The sequence below is a fragment of the Molossus molossus genome, unplaced genomic scaffold, assembly GCF_014108415.1.
Source record: "Molossus molossus isolate mMolMol1 unplaced genomic scaffold, mMolMol1.p scaffold_m16_p_5, whole genome shotgun sequence".
Taxonomy (NCBI): Eukaryota; Metazoa; Chordata; class Mammalia; order Chiroptera; family Molossidae; genus Molossus; species Molossus molossus.
In genome coordinates, this window is record NW_023425388.1 from 66585286 (window position 1) to 66605170 (window position 19885).

General features: G+C 42.0%; 1 protein-coding gene across 1 annotated transcript in view; it reads left to right on the plus strand.

Annotated features, from left to right (window-relative positions):
- Positions 1-19885, plus strand: part of CD80 (CD80 molecule) — a 53212-nt gene that overhangs the window by 14458 nt on the left and 18869 nt on the right. Inside the window, exons 4-6 of the mRNA XM_036243656.1 lie at positions 7603-7884; positions 13666-13767; positions 15254-15375. Of these exons, the coding sequence (XP_036099549.1) occupies positions 7603-7884; positions 13666-13767; positions 15254-15360 (491 nt within the window). The 3' untranslated portion in view covers positions 15361-15375. The remainder of the gene's footprint in view (positions 1-7602; positions 7885-13665; positions 13768-15253; positions 15376-19885) is intronic.

The following is a 19885-nucleotide window of genomic DNA, read 5'->3' on the forward strand; positions in this document are numbered from 1 at the left end:
TCTAGCAATGAATTTGTACTTCTTAACCCCTTCACCTTTTTCACCCATTCTCCTAACCCCTCTCCCATCTGGCAGTCAACAAAATGTTCTCTGTATCTATGAGAATGTTTCTGTTCTACCTGTTCATTTTGTTTGTAGATTCCATTGTCGGTCGATATGCATTCATTGCCATTTTGTTTGTTTACATATTTTATCTTTTTCTTCAAAAACATCCTTCATCATTTCATATAATAATGGTTTGGTGGTGATGAACTCCTTTAGCTTTTTCTTGTCTGGGAAAGTCTTTATATGGCCATCGATTCTAAATGACAGCTTTGCAGGATAGAGTAATCTTGGTTGTAGGTTCTTGGTTTTCATCACTCTGAATATTTCTTGCCACTCCCTTCTGGCCTGCAAAGTTTCTTTTGAGCAATCAGCTGACAGCCTAATGGGAACTCCCTTGTAGGTAACTAGCTGCCTTTCTCTTGCTGCTTTTAAGATTCTCACTTTGTCTTGAAGCTTTTGCATTTTGATGATGATGTGTCTTGGTGTGGGCCTCTTGGGGTTCATCTTGTTTGGGACTCTCTGTGCTTCCTGGACTTGTATGTCTGTTTCCTTCACCAAGTTAGGGATGTTTTCTGCCATTATTGTTTCAAATAGGTTTTCGATTTCTTGTTCTCGCTCTTCTCCTTCTGGCACCCCCAAAATGCGAATGTTGGCACGCTTGATGTTGTCCCAGAGGCTCCTTACACTATCCTCATTTTTTTGGATTCCTTTTTCTTGAGCTGTTCTGATTGGGCATTTTTTGCTTCCTTATATTCCAAGTCGATGGTTTACTCCTTGAATTTACGTACTCTACTCTTGAATCTGTGTAAATTATTATTTATTTCAGTTAATGCCTCCTTCAATTCTAACTGTGCATCCATGATTTCTGACTGGTCCTTTTTTATGCTCTTGAGGCCCTCACTAAGTTCACTGAGGTTCTCACTAAGTTCATTGAGCATCCTTATAAGCAGTATTTTGAACTCAGCATCTGTTAGGTTGCTTATCTCCATTTCGCTTAGTTCTTTTCCTGGAGATTTTTTCTGTTCTTTCATTTGGGGCCTGTTTCTTTGTCTCCTCATTTTGGCTGCCTCCCTGTGTTTGTTTCTATGTATTACTTAACGGGAGGTATGGGGCTTGCTGAGACCAGATGTTGCTTGTTTGAAAGAATTTAGGAAAACCTGAAGCAGGATCCAAGACAGGCCAATCCTATGGTTAAGCTTGGGTGGGCCTGAAAGTTGGGTGGGGCAGGGCCTCAGGGAATCACCAGGGTGGGGCAAACAGTGTGAGCCAGGTTGCTGGAGTCCCAGATATGGTGGCTGTCTGCCGCCCCAGGGAAGGGCTCACCAAAGGAACAAAGGCCTCTGACAGCACGTCTGTCTAGGAGAAAGCCCCCTCTCCAGCCCTCGCTCCAGTGCCAAACAGCTGAGTTCTTCCCTGTATGTCTCTGGCACCCCTTGAGCTGCCTCCCCTCCAAGCTTAGAGGGAGAGAGTTTGATAAGTCCGTGCGCGGGCCCTTTAAGGAGCTGCCTGGGGCTCCAGCCGCGTCAGCTTCCCTGGGCCTCAGTTTCCGCTAGTTTGTCCAGGCAGAAGTTATGGGGACTTCTCTTCCTGGCACTGGAACCCTAAGCAGGATGCCTGGTGTGGTACGGGGACCCGTCAGTCCTCAGGGTGGACCTTCCCAGCCGAGGTGTCCCTCCTGATTTTTATCTGCCACATGTGGGTATGGGACCAGCCTGTCTGCCTTCACGCCTCCTACTAGTCTTGATATGGCTGCTTTTTAATTACGTAGTTGTAGGACTTCCTTTCAGCTCGATTCCAGGTGGTTTTGAATGATAGTTATTCTGTAGTTTAGTTGTAACTTTGATGTGATTGTGGGAGGACGCGATGCCGCATTTACCTCCACCACTGTAAGGTAGCCAGGTGCCGCCGGTGGGAGGTGGGAAGAAACCAGAGAGCCAAACAGCCGAATAAGCAGAAATCAGGCTTTATTGGGTACACTCCGGGCGGGTTCACAGACTCGGGGGGTCGAGTCCGAGAAGCCGCGCCCGATGCTGGGGTTTGTGATTTTTATATCTGCGCCTGTGGCAGAGGGAACTTGTTGTTAGGGTTAGGTCCTGAGGGGCTACGCATGGGGGCCCCTGGAATGTGAGTCTATTGTCCTGGAGCAAACAGTTCCTGGACTAGGACAGGAGAATGGGACAGGAGTTGATCTATGAGTTTGGGGCAAACAGTTCCTGAAACAGGGAGGGAGTTTAGGTTGGGTAAGCGAGGTAACGGCTGAGCAGTTTGCCTGGTGCCAGTTCCCAGACTCTCGGACAACCACCATCTTGTCTAGAAGTCCATTCTTGCACTTTGACAATCCAAGTTTGTGAGAATTATCCTGGGACACAATAATGACCTGAATGCTTTCTGAATTATTAGGGGACACATGTGATTTGATATAACTATACTATTAACTGCCCTTGATCCACTTATATATTTGTGTGAAAGTGTTGAAAGATATCAGGGTAATGCAGGCATAAATATTTCTTAAATAGTATTTGAATGTTTATTACTATAGCTATTGTAATATACTATATATATTGTATATGTATGAAGCTCTCATCTAACAGTCATTCCTACAAAGTTAGATGTTAGAGAACCGAAAGCATGATTTATGCCTACCACAGGAAATAAAATTAATTCATGACTCAGAGCCCCATTTATACATCTACTGTGAAGGGTAAGCATTCTTGGGTAGGAAGGAGCCTTGACTTACATGTGATAGTACTAGAGGATATTGATGTAGTCAGAGCCCTTATTGAGAAATATACCCTGGGCCATTCTCTTGCACATAAAATTCACATTTCTTGCCCTGGCCAGTTTGGCTCAGCGGTTAGAGTATCGGCCTGTGGTTCGGAGAGACCTGGGTTTGGTTCCCACTAAGGGCATGTACCTTGGTTGCAGTTTGTCCCCGGCCCTGGTTGGGTCACGTCGATGTTTCTCTCTCTCTCTCCTTCCCACTCTATCTGAAACAAAAATGGGAAAAAAAAGTCTTTGGGTGAGGATAAAAATAAATAAATAAAAATTCACATTTCGTTTTCTCCCTGGATACTTGAGCCTTTAATGGGGACCAAACCTCTTAATAAAAGACAATATTGTGATAACTGTGTATGGTGCTAGGTAGTTCTAGATTTATTAGGGAGATCATTTAAGTTATATAAATGTCTAACTACTATGCTGTATACCTGAAACTAATATAATATTGAATTTAATGTAATTGAAAAATTAACAACAAAAACGATAATGGCCTTATGGGGTGGCTCAGTTGGTTGGATTGTCCTCCTGTGTACCAAAAAGTTGTGGGTTTGATCCCCATTTCCCTCTCACCTCTCTCTCTCTCTCTCTCTCTCTCTTTCCCTCACTTCCCCTCTCTCTAAATCAATGAACATATCCTTGGGTGAGGATAAAAAAATCATAAAAACAAGATAATGATTAACCTTGATAATAGACAACATAGTAAATTCTGCCCAGTTCTTCCCTGCTTTGGTCTTTAGCTATGATCTGTAGCATCCGGATCATACCTAACGTTTAGGAGGTAAGCCAAAGTTACATGGAACTGTCTTAAACCTCACTCTGTGCATTTCCTACTCATGGAGAGAGGAAATTATATGGTGCTGGGATTTGAGGGGGTCCAAGAAGCCCACTTCCTCCAAAGTTCTGACCCGCATTTATTAATTCCTGGAGTTCCCGCCTAGTTTCAGCATTTTCCTTGTTAAAAATAAAAATGTGTTACCTAGGGTGGGTGGGACCACAGACATATTAGTCTGCATCAGTTAATTACATTAGATGCATATTCCTCCAGCAGAATGCCCAGAGAGTAGACTCAGGGCATGTACATTTTGATAGAAAAGAGGCAGAGTTTCAGGGAGGACAGGCCCCAGCAGCATGTTACAGTGGAAGACCGAGGAGACCTAAACAGGCAATCCGAGAGTGCTGGGGGTCTCCAAAGCAGCGTCGGGCACCAAAGTCAGGCAAGGGGAGACAAAAGGGGGAACTTCGCCTGCTTAACTTGGTCCAGAACTGACTTATTTTTCCAACTGAATCTCTGAGAGCAGTGCTTCTCAAATGCAAATGTGCCTATGACTGGGATCTTGTTAAACTGCAGATTCAAATGCAGCAGGTCTCCAGTTGGATCTGAAATGCTGCAATTCTAACAAACTTTCAGGTGATGCCTGTGCAGCTGCTGAGGACCACAGCCTGAGAAACAAAAAATGAAAGGCTCTCAATTGGTGAAGTTGACCAACTGTCCCATTTTGCCTGGGACTGAAACGTTTCCTCGGTGCTAAAACTGGAAAAATCTCAGGCTGACCAGGGCAAGTTGGTTTCTCTATATTTGCCTAAGATTGCAAAATAATATAATATCAGCACATCAGTATATAAAAGCTTCCTTTAACCAGTACATTTGAGGAACTAGTTATACTAGTTAACAGGTTAACCAGGTTAAAGATTTTAATCTTCTAAAACATGTGCACCTCTTTCTCTCCTAATAAGATATTTTTACCCTCCCCATTAAGAATAGCGAAAACTTGGGGTAATTGAATGACATGAGATACAGAGGAGTAATTCTTGGATGGTTCAGAGTCTTGCAAGGCCTTAGGAGCTGTTACGCTGCCAGGGGTGGGGAACAGGCTGTATAAGGCCCATGAAATCAATACCAGCTAACATCACACGCCTCACCAAAGAGAAGCAGTTCCAGCCATCACATTAGGGGTGAGTTAATTAAATGTTTGACCAAATATAGCAGGCTAATTTTTAAGCTGATAATTTGTATGGCCTGTGAATGGTGTGATAAACATCCAAATGGCCCGTGGGAGAAAAAAGTTTCCCACCCCTGCAACAGATCACCTTATAGAAGGGATAGGAGACAGAACTGAGGCTGTTCCAAGCCGAGCCAGAACTTGAAAAGATGATTTTTTTTTTTAATCCTCACCTGAGGATATTTTTCCATTTATCTTCAGATAGAGTGGGAGGGAGGGAGAGAGAGAGAGAGAGAGAGAGAAAGAGAGTGGAAGAGAGAGAGAGAAACATCGATGTGAGAGAGACACATAAATTGGTTGTGTCCCACATGACCCCAACCAGGTCTGGGGACCAAACTGCAACTAACATACGTGCCCTTGACCAGAATCAAACCCGCAAGTCTTTGGTGCACAGGCAGACACTCTAACCACTGAGCCAAAATGGCCAGGGAGAAAAGATGATTTTTAATACAATCCCTGGTATTAGTGGCATCCTTGAGGTTTACCTGTTTCTCAGAAAAGCAGAGTGCAGAAATGAACAAGTACTATAATTTAGGACATGAGTTATTTGGGTTTGTTATTTCAGGTTATAACACATGACATACTGATATTATGAGAAACAAAAGGAATACTTTTTTTTTTTATCTTTACTCAAGGATATTTTTCCATTTTTTTGTTCAGATAGAGTGGGAGGGGGAGAGAAAAAGGGGGAGAGAGAGAGAAACATCGACGTGAAAGGGACACATCAAGTGGCTGCCTCCCGCATGACCCAACCAGGGCCGGGGACAAACTGCAACCGAGGTACGTGCCCTTAGCGGGAACCAAAATCGAGTCTCTCTGGACGTTCTAACCGCTGAGCCAAACCGGCCAGGGCCAAAAGGAATATTCTTAATGTCAGCTACCAGTGGTAGGATTTGGTCTTATAGGATAAAATACGGTGGTAGGAAATATCAATGTCAACTAAAATTGGCTGAGGAAAATGTCAGACTTAATTTAGAAACAAGGTTACTTTGAAAAAGAAAGGTGACGTCACCTCCAACCCAATCCAAGTTTTTCCTTTTCTTGGCAATTCCTATCACTTGTCATAACTCCCCTTATCCTTGTGACTCACAGTGCTACCAGGCAGTCCTGGAACTTCACCTGACAACCTGATATAAATACGGAAACACATCTAAGAGAGGGCACATATAAGACATCAATCAGTCTAACTAACTTTCTTTGTGTCAAGCTCTGTGCTATGGTATTTATATCAATGATGTCATTTAATTCTTACAGCTCTGCAAGGTCGTTATTATGACCCCCATCTTAGAGTGGAGCAAACTAAGACTGAAAGTGGTTAAGTAATTAGCCCAGGGTTAAAAGGCAAAACTGGTTTTGAAACCTGCTCTTGATGATCACTTTGCTATCCTAACATCTCTCCTTGGGACTCAGAACTCTGAAAAGACAACTATGGAATGCAGGATGGGGGGATTGACTCCCTATATTCATGCTGAAAAGCATAAATTCTTTAAGTCGAAGAATAAGGGAGGAAGCTGCGAAAGGAGCTTTCTCCCGTGTCCGCTGCAGTCAGTCTCCTGTGCTCTGCTTTGTACACACTTCAGTATCTCATTCGGGCTCAACTGTGCAAATGAAAGAGTGCCTCAGGTGTCCTGGGGGAATGCGAGGCAGACCTCTGTCCTCGTAAGGCATGTCAGAATTGCGAGGTGATTCCTCGCTAATGATTACTATTACAGGCTTACTAGTGTACAATCTGGACAGAGGTTTACCTGATTAAAAGACTACTTTTCAAAAAGTAAGAGTGCTACATGAAATTTAGGGAAGCGTACCTCAGGTGTGGGAAGTCGGACAGGACAGATGAGAACCATACAAGCAGATTTACGTAAGTTAACTGCCAACGTGCTGGTTCTCAAGTTGGATGGTGAGTTTATAGGTGTTCATTGTAATGTTAACTGACAAACAGATAAGTAAAAGCCACTTTGGGACATTAAATATCAGGGAGAAAAGGAAGAAAACAAAGTAGAAGACAGGAAAAGGAAGGCTCTGGTATCTGAAAAACGTGGATTCAAGTTTTTTACTGGTTGTGATTGGACCTCCACTTCATTTATTTATTTATTTATTTATCCTCACCCGAGGACACTTTTCTATTTTTGTAGAGTGGGAGGGAGGGAGAGAGAGAGAGAGAGAGAGAAAGAAATATCAATGTGAAAGGGACACATCGAGTGGCCACCTCCCGCACAACCCCAACAGGGGCCGGGGACAAACCACAACCGAGGTACGCGCCCCCAGCGGGAACCGAACCCAGTCTCTCTGGACCACCGGCCGATGCTCTAACCGCTGAGCCAAACCGGCCAGGGCTCCACTTCATTATTTATACAATGGAAATTGTCTTAGATTAAATCCTATGAAATTACTAATATTTCGTCTTTTTTGATCTACAACCTACATCTTAGGGTTGTTGTAAAGACAAAATGAGGAAAACTCCAGACCTAACAAGCATTAAGAGCTCACTAAATGTTGTCTGTTATTCTTCTCTTCAGTTCTTACAAATGCAAGTACTATGTTAATATTTATTCACATGAACCTACTTCTCTTTTCTCTAATAACTGCCCTCCTACGTCTACCAAAAGTGATGACGAATTCCAAAATCAGTCTTTGGATTATACATTACTACTGACTTGTGGAAGTTGTAAATTATATCTCATTTTTGCATTCTTATTAAAGCTAGGTACTATATTAAAAATATAGTCACGCACACACAGAGATATAATGGTATGTACTTCTATCCTTGTTCTTTCTTTAGCTGAGTTCCCGAAACCAAATATCACCGATGTTGGAAACCAATCTACTAACATCAGAAGGATAAATTGCTCAACCTCTGGAGGTTTTCCAAAGCCTCACCTCTTGTGGTTGGCAAATGGAAAAGAAGTAAATGCCATCAAAACAGCAATTTCCCAAGATCCTGCAACTGAACTCTACAGTATTAACAGTGTACTGGATTTCAATGTGACGAACAACCATAGCTTCATATGTGTTGTCAAGTATGGGAACGAAACAGTATCAAAGTCCTTCACCTGGCAAAAAAGTAAGTCACATCCTGGGGAGTTTCTACTGTGGAGAATCTAAAAGGAAAACAACTCGCCCTGGCCAGTTTGGCTGAGCGGTTAGAGTGTCGACCCGGGTTCGGTTCCCGCTAAGGGCGCGTACCTCGGTTGCAGTCCCCAGCCCTGGTTGGTCATGCGGGTGGCAGCCACTCGGTGTGTCCCTTCACGTCGATGTTTCTCTCTCTCTCTCCCTCCCACTCTATCTGTACAAAAAAAAAAAAGGAAAAATATCCTCGGGTGAGGATAAATAAATAAATAAATAAATAAAAATAAAAGGAAAACAACTCAGCCAGATACAGTTTAGAATTGTGCATATCAACTTTGACTGTACTTTTTGTAGTATTTTTAGACACCCAAATAAAATGCTATTGTGACTCATAAATTTATGTATGACAAATCCATAAAGGGCTGTTATAGAACTCAGGTACTTGAAATACATGTCTAACTTGTATGGCTGATTTTATGAAGAACCAACAGGCCTCTTCCCCACCCCCAGCTCCACTCCTAACAATATGTTTTGTGGCTACATAGTAATAAACAATATGCTGAGTTTTATATACAGTAATACATAAGAATAGAGTATAATATGTAACATATAGTATGTCTTATGTCTTTCTCTTATAGTAGAGGAGATATTTTAGATAGTCTAGTAGTCCATTCTAGTGAATGATTTACTCTAGATCTTTCCATCTTGAGGTGGATTCTTCAATTATTTTCCTCAGTAGATAATAAATTTCCCAGGGAAAATTAGTTCAAATATATAACAAATTTTGATGATTTTATTGATAGTCCAAACTCCTCTCTCTCAATCATCTTTATGTATTACAAAAATGTGTAAAAATGAGCCTGAATCATATAGTAAAGATTGTTTATTAATTCAGCATTCCTTTTCACTTAATTTATCATTATGTAAGCAATTTTAGATTATGACTGGGGTTGGGAGTAGCGCACAAATCAGTAATAGCAGCTTTAAACATATTTTATTTTGGACATTATTTACATTAGAAATATGGAATATATGGTGCTCTAGGACAGAGATTGGCAGAATTTTTCAGAAAAGGGCCAGACAGTAAATACTTTGGTTGTATAGGTCATATGGTCCCTTGCAACAATTCATTCCTGTTATTACAGCATTAAAGCAACCACAGATTAAGATATAAATGAAGAACATTGCTGTGTTCCAACAAAATTGTATTTAAAATACAGGTGATGGGCCCGGCTGGTATGGCTCAGTGGTTGAGCATCGACCCATGCACGAAGAGGTCACCAGTTGAATTCCCGATCAGGGCACATGCCCTGGTTGTGGGCCAAATCCTAGTGGGGGACATGCAGGAGGTGGCCAATCAATGTTCTCTCTCATCAGTGTTTCAATCTCTGTCTACCTCTTCCTTCCTCTTTCTCTAAAATCATTAAAGAAAAAAAATTTTCTTATAATTGGTGGTGGGCCACATTTGGCCTGTGCACTGTAGTTTGCTAACTTATAGGAAATAGAATGTAGCCCTTCAAAAAAAAGGTGCAGCTAGCCTAGCCCTTGGAGCTCAGGGGACTCCCATGGACTGAGAGGTCCCATGTTGTGGGCTCAATCCCCAGTAGGGGGCGTGCAGGAGGCAGCTGATCAATATTTCTCTCTCATCCATGTTTTTCTCTCTACCTTTCTCTCTCTAAAAAAAAAATCAATAAAAACAGATTTTTTTTTTTAAAAAGTGGAGCTATATTAAAAGATGACATTAGATTGCCTAGCTTTATCATCTTTTCCCTAATAGGCCTGCTTTCGATTTTTCCTTCATGCTAAAGACAAGCAGAATCCCTTTTCAGTCTAATTCAAAATATGAGCTCTTAGCCCTATTTGGTCTATATTCATAAGTAATTAATGAAGAGATAATTAAGTATATGTTTATTCATTCCTTTTTCTTTTTTTTTTTTTTATCCTCACCCGAGGACATTTTTCCATTTTTTTTGTTGTTGTTGTTGTTCAGGTAGAGTGGGAGGGAGAGAGAGGAACAGAGAGAGAGAGAGAAACATCGATGTGAAGGGACACATCGAGTGGCTGCCTCCCGCACGACCAACCAGAGCCGGGGACAAACTGCAACCGAGGAACGTGCCCTTAGCGAGAACTGAACCCGGTCTCTCCGGACCGCAGGCCGACGCTCTAACCGCTGAGCCAAACCGGCCAGGGCTATTCTTTCCTTTATTCAATCTTTTTTTTGAATCCTCACCCAAAGAAACTTTTTCCCCCATTTATCTTCAGATAGAGTGGGGGAGAGAAAGAGAGAGGAACATCGATGTAAGAGAGACACATCGACTGGTTGCCTCCCAAATGACCCGGACCAGGGCTGGGGACCAAACCCCAACTGAGGTATGTGCCCTTGACCAGAATCAAACCTGTGACTCTTTAGTCCAGGGGCCGACGCTCTGACTACTGAGCCAAACTGGCCAGGTTCCTTCATTCAATCTTTAAGTAGTTATCACATAGCAAGCATCTCACTAGATACTAGTGCTGTCTATGGTCAGAGAGCTTTAGTGTATAAATAGTTCAAATCTCATTGATCGGACTAAAGACATCATTTAAAGTAAAAGCAAATAGTGCATTTGTGGGTGATCAAGGACTAACTGCATAAGCAAACATGACTTAGGTGTCTAGTTCATAGAAATGTTACAAGTCAATGTGAGTAAAGCTTGACTATGTAAATACTCACCCCAAAATTTATTAAATAAATCAGGTCTATGATTCTTTTAGTTTGGGCTTGCCAAATTTGTTAATCCTTGATGTACTGGAAAACGTGTGTGTGTGTGTGTGTGTGTAATAAATCAGGGAGTCCTACTTATGGTGTCTAATAAGCTATATGTGCAGATGTACTCATATACAGTGATACCTCGGTTCTCGAACATAATTCGTTCCAGGAGGACGGTCGAGAACCAAATTGTTCGAGAACCGAAGCAATGAAACCCAATAGGAAATAATGGAAACTGGATTAATTCGTTCCAAGCCCCAGAAAATGCCTATTTACTGGCCTAATTTGTATATAATATGTAGAAAAACATAAGTCTCAACAAGAAATAAAAGTGTACAGTATGTCTAAGGGTTAAATCCAGTGTAAAGCGTGACTCTCTCCACAAAGCGTCACTCTCTCTCTGCACTCACACTGATGACGCAAGCAAGGCGCGCTGGGCCGAATGAACGCCATTCGGCTCAACTCGGCTCATCTCGGAAGTTCGAGTTCCAAATATTTGTTCGGATTCCAAGACAAAAGTTTCTTGAATCTCCTGGTCGAATACCGATTTGGTCGAATACCAAGGCGTTCGAGAACCGAGGTATCACTGTAACTGTGCGCTTGGATTCTGGGTCTGTTCTGTGGCGTATTTATTACTAGGTTCCGAATAGGCATTATGACAGACCAGTTTGCTATTACCGGTCCCTCTTCCTTTCTCTTAAACACACATCCTTTTTCTAGGCTGAGGGAGGCTTAAGGATGGATGGGAATGGCCTCTCAGAGGAAGCCCGGAGTGAGTCAGAACCTGTGAAACTTTTAGACTCTCAAGAAAACAGCAAGAGTTTCTTTGTTATTTTGATTGTCATTCTGATCTATAGAGGCTAATCACTTGATGTCTCCATGTAATCTGGTGCTTTAGAGAAAAAAAACTTTCCCTAATCTTTAAGGGGTGGGTGCACTGTGATCAAGTGTGCATTTTAGAATGGATATATACCAGTGTATGGGAATTAGTAGAGTCCAGGAAACCAGAGATCAGTATGGAGGTTACTAGGTAGAAGATGAGAAAAACCTGAACTAAAGCAGTCTCTGCAAGAGATTTAGGGGAAAGGATTCAATTGCTGAGATATTCTGAATATAGAATAAAAAGTCCGTGGGAGCCTACTGGGCACAAACACAAGCCTTCACTCTTATTTGGGTAACTAATGGTGTTGCCATTCACTGAAATATGAGAATATAAGTGTTAAATATGCTTTGGAAAGATTATAGTGAATTAAATTTTAGTCAAGTGGAGATGCTGGCATCCAGCCATCTAGTCAACACCTAGATATACAAATCTGGAGCTCAGAAATGAGATCAGAAATATACAGGTTTAGGAACCAGACAGTGTTTCAAACCTTGGGTGTGGATGAGACCACCCAGGAGGGCTGGGGTCAGTGAGAGAAGAATGGGATCACAAATGGAACATGGGTGACAACAAGATTTAAAGGACAAAACAAGGACGAAGAGCTTACAAAGAAAACCGAGTCACCACCAACAGAAACAGAAGAATGTGTCATGGAAATCCAAGACGGAAAAGGTTGCAACTTTCAAAATGTATCCACAATTCTTGGTAATCAGAAAAATGAGAAACAGTAAGTTAGTAAATGTTCAATATAAGCTATTACTGAGAAATCAGAAGAGGATGAGCTACTAATATTTCTTTTCATTTGTGTTCTTGCCCTTTTTCCAGATGTTGTTCCTCAACGGGCTTAAAGAATAAATAGTGTAGCAGTTGCTTCTGAGCAAGAGGGACCACATACACCTTTCTTGTCCCCACCTACATCCTTCCTTGTGTCCCTGTGTTCTGTCTGTTCCCTATGTTCTGCAGCTGATAACCAGTTTGTAGGGCTCTCCTCCAGGTGGTCCCACCTAATACCAAGCCACATTCACTCTTAGTTCTTTGCAGGGCCTCTTCTAACATCCCAGAAACTCTCAAGGCTGGGTGGTGAAAATTGTATATCTGAAAATGAATGCAAAGTGGCTTCTGTAGCTTTAGGCAGTTACTGTGAGGGTGTGTGTGTGTGTGTGTGTGTGTGTGTGTGTGTGTTGAGAACATACTAAGAGAGCCCTGGCTGGTTTGGCTCAGCGGTTAGAGCGTCAGTCCGTGGACCAGAGAGTCCCAGATTTGGTTCCCGCTAGGGGCATATGCCTCCGTTGCAGTTTGTCCCCAGCCCCAGTTGCAGTAGTGTGGGAAGCGACCAGTCGATATCCCTCTCACATCGATGTTTCTCTCTCTCTCTCTTCCTTCCTCTCTCCCTCCCACTCTATCTAAAGATAAATGGAGAGAGAGAGAGAGAGAGAGAGAGAGAGAGAGAGAGAGAGAGAGAATACTAAGAGAAAAAGAGCCCTGGCCGGTTTGGCTCAGCGGTTAGAGCGTCGGCCTGCGGTCCAGAGAGACCCAGGTTTGGTTCCTGCTAAGGGCACGTACCTTGGTTGCAGTTTGTCCCCAGCCCTGGTTGGTCGTGTGGGTGGCAGCCACTCGATATATCCCTTTCACATCGATGTTTCTCTTCCTTTCTCTCCCTCCCACTCTATCTGAACAAACAAATGAAAAATGTCCTCGGGTGAGGATAAAAAAAAAGAGAGAGAGAGAGAGAGAGAAAGAGAAGGCATGACAGAGTTGGATAAGGAAAAATAAGACACATCTAGAACATGACATCAACTAATTATTAGTAGCAATACATAGTAATATCAGCCATAAATGAGATACAAAAACAAGATGGCTTTTAAAGTATCTCCTTAGAGTCTTTTTTATGCCAACTTAACTCAGTAAATGCAAAAGTTCAAATTTATTTTTCACATTTAATATCTGACATCTGGATATTGATTGTCCACAAGTAGGTATCTGATTGACAACTTATGCAAGAAAATGCTATCAGCTGCATATTGGAGCACTGACCAGGCAAACAAGTGAAAAATATTCTTTATAGTTGTGTCAAAGTCAGAGGCACACAATGGCTGTCAGGCAGTTGGAAACACATTTGAGCTAACACTATTCTTTTTCCTCCACAGGTGAAATACCACATGCTCCCGTTTCTTACCAGCCCCCCAGCTTGTACTTATTATTGTGTCTGTTTGTTCCTGTTTTTGTAATCTCATGGTGCCTACTGAAGAGTAAGTAGTATCATACTATCATCCTGGAAACCCAAATGGTTTAGCATCTCTCTGAGATTTTAGGCTATTCTCATTTTTGGAAAGTCTATATAAATGTCAAGTGTCTTCTTTCGTTGGCTCAGCAAGTTCTATTCATTCACTAGACAAACAAACATTTCTTGAACACCTACTATGTGCCTGGAACTCTACTAGGCAATGGAGTTACAACAATAAGAAATCACTGCCCTCAAGACACTAAATTCTAATTTTCCGCCTAACTTTATAATATTTTCTGGGAGTCACTGAGGTTTGCTAACTAATATAAAAAAATTTCTGATGCATTGTGATATTCTAATCTTTTGTTTGGAATTTAAGAAAAGTCATACATGACAAGATTTTGGAGGCAAGAATCATTTCCTGAAGGGGAGGGTAAGATGCACTAATGAAGTTGAGACACTACTGGTGATTTTATCAGTTCTCAATTCTACAGAATACATTTTTGGATGAAAGATCAGGAGTGGTTGAAGAAAGAAGATATATCTAGGATATTTTTCCTTACGAAGTTAGAAGTGTGGTTTTACATATATGCTACCCTCAATCTCTAATTAAGTAAAGAGGAACTGCTAGGCCAGAGCTTCGGCCAAAGTCACCATGAAGGAGTACACTTTCTTGGAGTAGAAATCATGTACACTGAGAGGGGCAAAGGGGGAAACCTACATCTGCTGATTTCCCCAACCTTCAGCACGAAAAATTTCAAAGGTCGAGGAAATCACTGGAGACTCTTTGCTATGAATAACTCAACCCATGGACAGGATGAAAAAGGTCTGGTGGCTCAAGGATGTTTCTGATACAGACTGCCCAGCCTTACCTCTCTAGGTCAGGTTTCCTATCCTTCATGCTATGGACATTTGGGGCTGAATAGTTATTTGTTTCAGGGTGCTATTCTGTGCATTGTAGCATGTTTAGCAGCATCCCTAGCTCTACTCACTTTACATAATAGCACCTCTTCCCCCAGTAGTGATGACCAAAAATGTCTCCAAGCATTGCAAAGGGGGGGTGGAAATCACCCCCGTTTAAGAACCACTGCTCTCATTCTAAGCCAATCTGAAGTCTTGCTGAAATATATCGGCATAGTTTATTTTATTTTATTTTATTTATTTATTTATTTATTTATTTATTTATTTATTTATTTATTTATTTTTATCCTCACCAGAGGATATTTTTCCATTTTTTGTACAGATAGAGTGGGAGGGAGAGAGAGGAAGGGAGAGAGAGAGAGAGAAACATCAATGTGAAGGGACACATCGAGTGGCTGCCACCAGCACGACCAACCAGGGCCGGGGACAAACTGCAACCGAAGCACGTCCCCTTAGCGGGAACCGAACCTGGGTCTCTCTGGACTGCAGGCCGACGCTCTAACCGCTGAGCCAAACTGGCCAGGGCTATATCGGCATAGTTTAAAGGAAACACACCTATCTAAATTTTAATTTTTGTGTTTATCTTTAAGGATTTTCTGCAAGACAGAGAGAGAGGAGGAGGAGGAATGATGTGGAGAGCATAGAAATGGAAAGGACCTCCTCTATCTACTCAGGAACTGCAGAACCATCAGGCTGAACAGAACATCTAAAGGTAGCTCCCTTTAGCTCTTCTCTACCAGTGTGGGACATAGGAGATCTTGGGCATCAGTTCTTCCACCTCACCTCACCTCAAAAAACCTCATTCAGATTACTCTAAGCAGATTATTGGCATTTCTTTGCCTCTCTCTCCATATACAATTTGCTTATTGTAACTTCCTTTGGTGTTTCATTCTGCACTCTTGTCAATTCGATGTCTTTCATTATCAACAAAACACTATTCCTAATCTAACTCCTTATTCTGATCATCTCTTTTTCCCTGTATCCCTCAGTATGGATGGACTCAGATCCATGTCATTTATGAGTCACTCTGTATTAACTCAGCAACATCTCATTGTTCTCTCTGCCTAGAGTCATCCTACTGACCCAATTACAGAGCCAAATTTCATAATTATTTTCCTACTGTAAAACTCAGAAGAGCCCTCAGTGCCTATAGAAAAACCTTCAAAACTTTTACCTCTCCGCATTCCAGTTGATCTCTTCAGTCTAAACATTCGCAGTTCTTTCCATTGTTCTTCAAATAGAAGTTTCCAGAAGCTTCAGGTGAAAACGCTAGATGTCAATAAATGGAATCCAAGACTTTAGATTTGGTCTGACTGATTCTACATACAATGGGATAATTACTGTCTGGGGTCTGGAATGTTCTTTCTGTTAAAGGGGTCTAACATAGCATCAGCTTTTGTGAGTCACTCTGTTAACACCTCAATTTTCTGTTATCCTACAATCCCCAGGTCTTTTCACATAAGAGAAACATTGGAACGTTGGAATCCAAGAGACTGATATCAGATCCATGGTGGTTTATAGCCTCTATAAATTCAGTTTTGACTTGCAAAGGTTAAGAAATGAGAGTCAGCAGAGTTATCTTTAAAAATAATGGTTGGAGGTGAGTGGTCACAACCAGTCCTTGCAAATGATTGTCCTGGGGGTAAATCCCTCCCATTGATATGCCAACAGCAAGTAAGACTGAACTACAAGAGGAGGATGCACAGAGCCCACACAGGGTAGGGGGTGGTGCATCTCAAGGGTCCAGCTTGGGTGATTGAGGAGGCTGTGCCACAGGAGCCTACAGGACACCTACTACATTAGACTACTCTACCAAGCCCAGGAGAGGTAGCAGCTCTACCTAATTCATAGAAACAAACACAGGGAGGCTGCCAAGATGAGGAGATAAAGAAACATGTCCCAAATGAAAGAACATAACAAAACTCCAGAAAAAAAAACTAAACAAAATGAAGATCAGCAATCCAACAGATGCAGACTTCAGAACACTGACTATGTGGATGCTCAATGAACTTAGTGAGCACTTCAACAGAATAAAAAGAACCAGGCAGAAATGAAGGACACACTAATTAAAAGGAATAATTTACAGGGAATCAACAGTAGAATAGATGAAGCTGAGAACCAAATCAGTGATTTGGAATATAAGGAAGTGAAAAACATCCATTCAGACCAGCACAAAGAAAAAAGAAATGAAGATAGTGTAAGAAGCCTCTGGGACAACTTCAAGTGTACCAACATTCACATCGGTGGGTACTGGAAGGAGAATAGAGAAAGCAAGAAATTAAAAAATTATTTGAATAAATAATGACAGAAAACTTCCCTTACCTGGTGAAGGAAACAGACATACAAGTCCAGGAAGCACAAAGAGTCCCAAACAAGATGAACTTAAAGAGACCCACACCAAGATACATCATAATTAAAATGCAAAAGGTTAAAGACAAAAAGAGAATCTAAAAGCAGCAAGAGAAAGACAATTACCTATAAGGAAGTTCCCATAAGACTGTCAACTGATTTGTCAACAGAAACTTTGCAGGCCAGAAGGGATTGGCAAGAAATATTCAAAGTGATAAAAAGCAAGGACGTACAACCAACATTACTCTACCCAGCAAAGCTATTGTTTAGAATCAAAGGACAGATAAAGAGCTTTCCAGACAAGAAAAAGCTAAAGGAGTTCATCGCCGCCAAACTAGTATTATATGAAATGTTAAAGGGCCTTCTTTAAGAACAAGAGGGGAAAAAAAGGATAAAAAACATGACAATAAATATATATCTACCAACAACTGTATCTCAAAAAAATAAACAAAAACAGAAACACTCATAGATACAGAGAACATGTTGACAGTTGCCAGATGGGAGGGGTGGGCAGGAATTGGGAGGATGGGTGATAAAGGTGAAGGGATTGGGAAGTACACATTGGTTGTTACAGAATAATCATGAGAAAGTAAAGTACAGCATAGGGAATATAGTAAAAAATATTCTAATAACTACACATGATATCAGGTATTAGGATGATCACTTGAAACTAATATAACAATGTCTGTCAACTGTCATTGAAAAATAAAAATGATGATACAATATACAGATCACGTATTATAGAGTTGTGCATTTTTAAAAAATCTTTATTGTTGAATGTAGAATGTATTACAGATGTTCCACATTTTTCCCCCATTGACCCCCTCCTCCCCACTCCCGCCCCGCTCCCGCCTTTTCCCACACTATTGTCTGTGTCCATGGGTTATGCCTATAAGTTCTTTGGTTTATTTCTTCCCACCCCCCAACCCCTTTACCTTTGAGGTTTGTCAGTCTAGCAATGAATTTGTACTTCTTAACCCCTTCACCTTTTTCACCCATTCTCCCAAACCCCTCCCATCTGGCAACCAACAAAATGTTCTCTGTATCTATGAGAGTGTTTCTGATCCTGTTCATTTTGATTGTAGATTCCATTGTTGATAGATATGTACTCATTGCCATTTTGTTTGTTCATATATTTTATTTTTTTCTTCAAAAAGACCCTTCATCATTTCATATAATAACGGTTTGGTGGTGATGAACTCCTTTAACTTTTTCTTGTCTGGGAAAGTCTTTATATGGCCATCGATTCTAAATGACAGCTTTGCAGGATAGAGTAATCTTGGTTGTAGGTTCTTGGTTTTCATCACTCTGAATATTTCTTGCGACTCCCTTCTGGCCTGCAAAGTTTCTTTTGAGCAATCAGCTGACAGCCTTATGGGAACTCCCTTGTAGGTAACTAGCTGCCTTTCTCTTGCTGCTTTTAAGAGTCTCACTTTGTCTTGAAGCTTTTGCATTTTGATGATGATGTGTCTTGATGTGGGCCTCTTGGGGTTCATCTTGTTTGGGACTCTCTGTGCTTCCTGGACTTGTATGTCCGTTTCCTTCACCAAGTTAGGAAAGTTTTCTGACATTATTGTTTCAAACAGGTTTTCGATTTCTTGTTCTCTTCGCCTTCTGGCACCCCCAAAATGCGAATGTTGGCACACTTGAAGTTGTCCCAGAAGCTCCTTACACTATCCTCATTTTTTTTGGATTCTTTTTTCTTTTTGCTGTTCTGATTGGGCGTTTTTTGCTTCCTTATATTCCAAATCGATGGTTTGCTTCTTGGATTTACGTACTCTACTGTTGATTCTGTGTAAATTATTCTTTATTTCAGTTAATGCCTCCTTTAATTCTGACTGGTCCTTTTTTATGCTCTTGAGGCCCTCACTAAGTTCACTGAGGTTCTCACTAAGTTCATTGAGCATCCTTATAAGCAGTATTTTTTTTTTTTATCCTCACCCGAGGACATTTTTCCATTTTTTGTTCAGGTAGAGTGGGAGGGAGAGAGAGGAACAGAGAGAGAGAGAGAGAGAAACATCGACGTGAAAGGGACACATCGAGTGGCTGCCACCCGCACAACCAACCTGGGCCGGGGACAAACTGCAACCGAGGTACGCGCCCTTAGCGGGAACCGAACCCAGGTCTCTCAGGACCGCAGGCCGACGCTCTAACCGCTGAGCCAAACCGGCCAGGGCATAAGCAGTATTTTGAACTCAGTATCTGTTAGGTTGTTTATCTCCATTTTGCTTAGTTTTTTTATTGGGGTTTTGTTCTGTCTTTTAATTTGGGACCTGTTTTTTTGTCTCCTCATTTTGGCTGCCTCCCTGTGTTTGTTTCTGAGTATTACTTAACGAGCGATATGGGGCAAACTGAGACCAGATGCTGCTTGTTTGAAAGAATTTAGGAAAACCTGAAGCAGGATCCAAGACAGGCCAATCCTATGGTTAAGCAAGGGGAAATAGCTTGGGTGGGCCTGAAAGTTGGGTGGGGCAGGGCCTCAGGGAGTCACCAGGGCGGGGCTACCAGTGTGAGCCAGGTTGCTGGAGTTGCAGATATGGTGGCTATCTGCCACCCCAGGGAAGGGCTCACCAAAGGAGCAAAGGCCTCTGACAGCACGTTTGTCCTGGAGAAAGCCCCCTCTCCAGCCCTCGCTCCAGTGCCAAACAGCTCAGTTCTTCCCTGTATGACTCTGGTGCCCCTCGACCTGCCTCCCCTCCAAGCTTAGAGGGAGAGAGTCCGATAAGTCTGTGCGCGGGCCCTTTAGGGAGCTGCCTGGGGCTCCAGCCGCGTCAACCTCCCTGAGCCTCAGTTCCCGCTGGTTTTTCCAGCCAGAAGTTATAGGAACTTCTCTTCCTGGCACTGGAACCCTGAGCGGGGCACCTGGTGTGGGA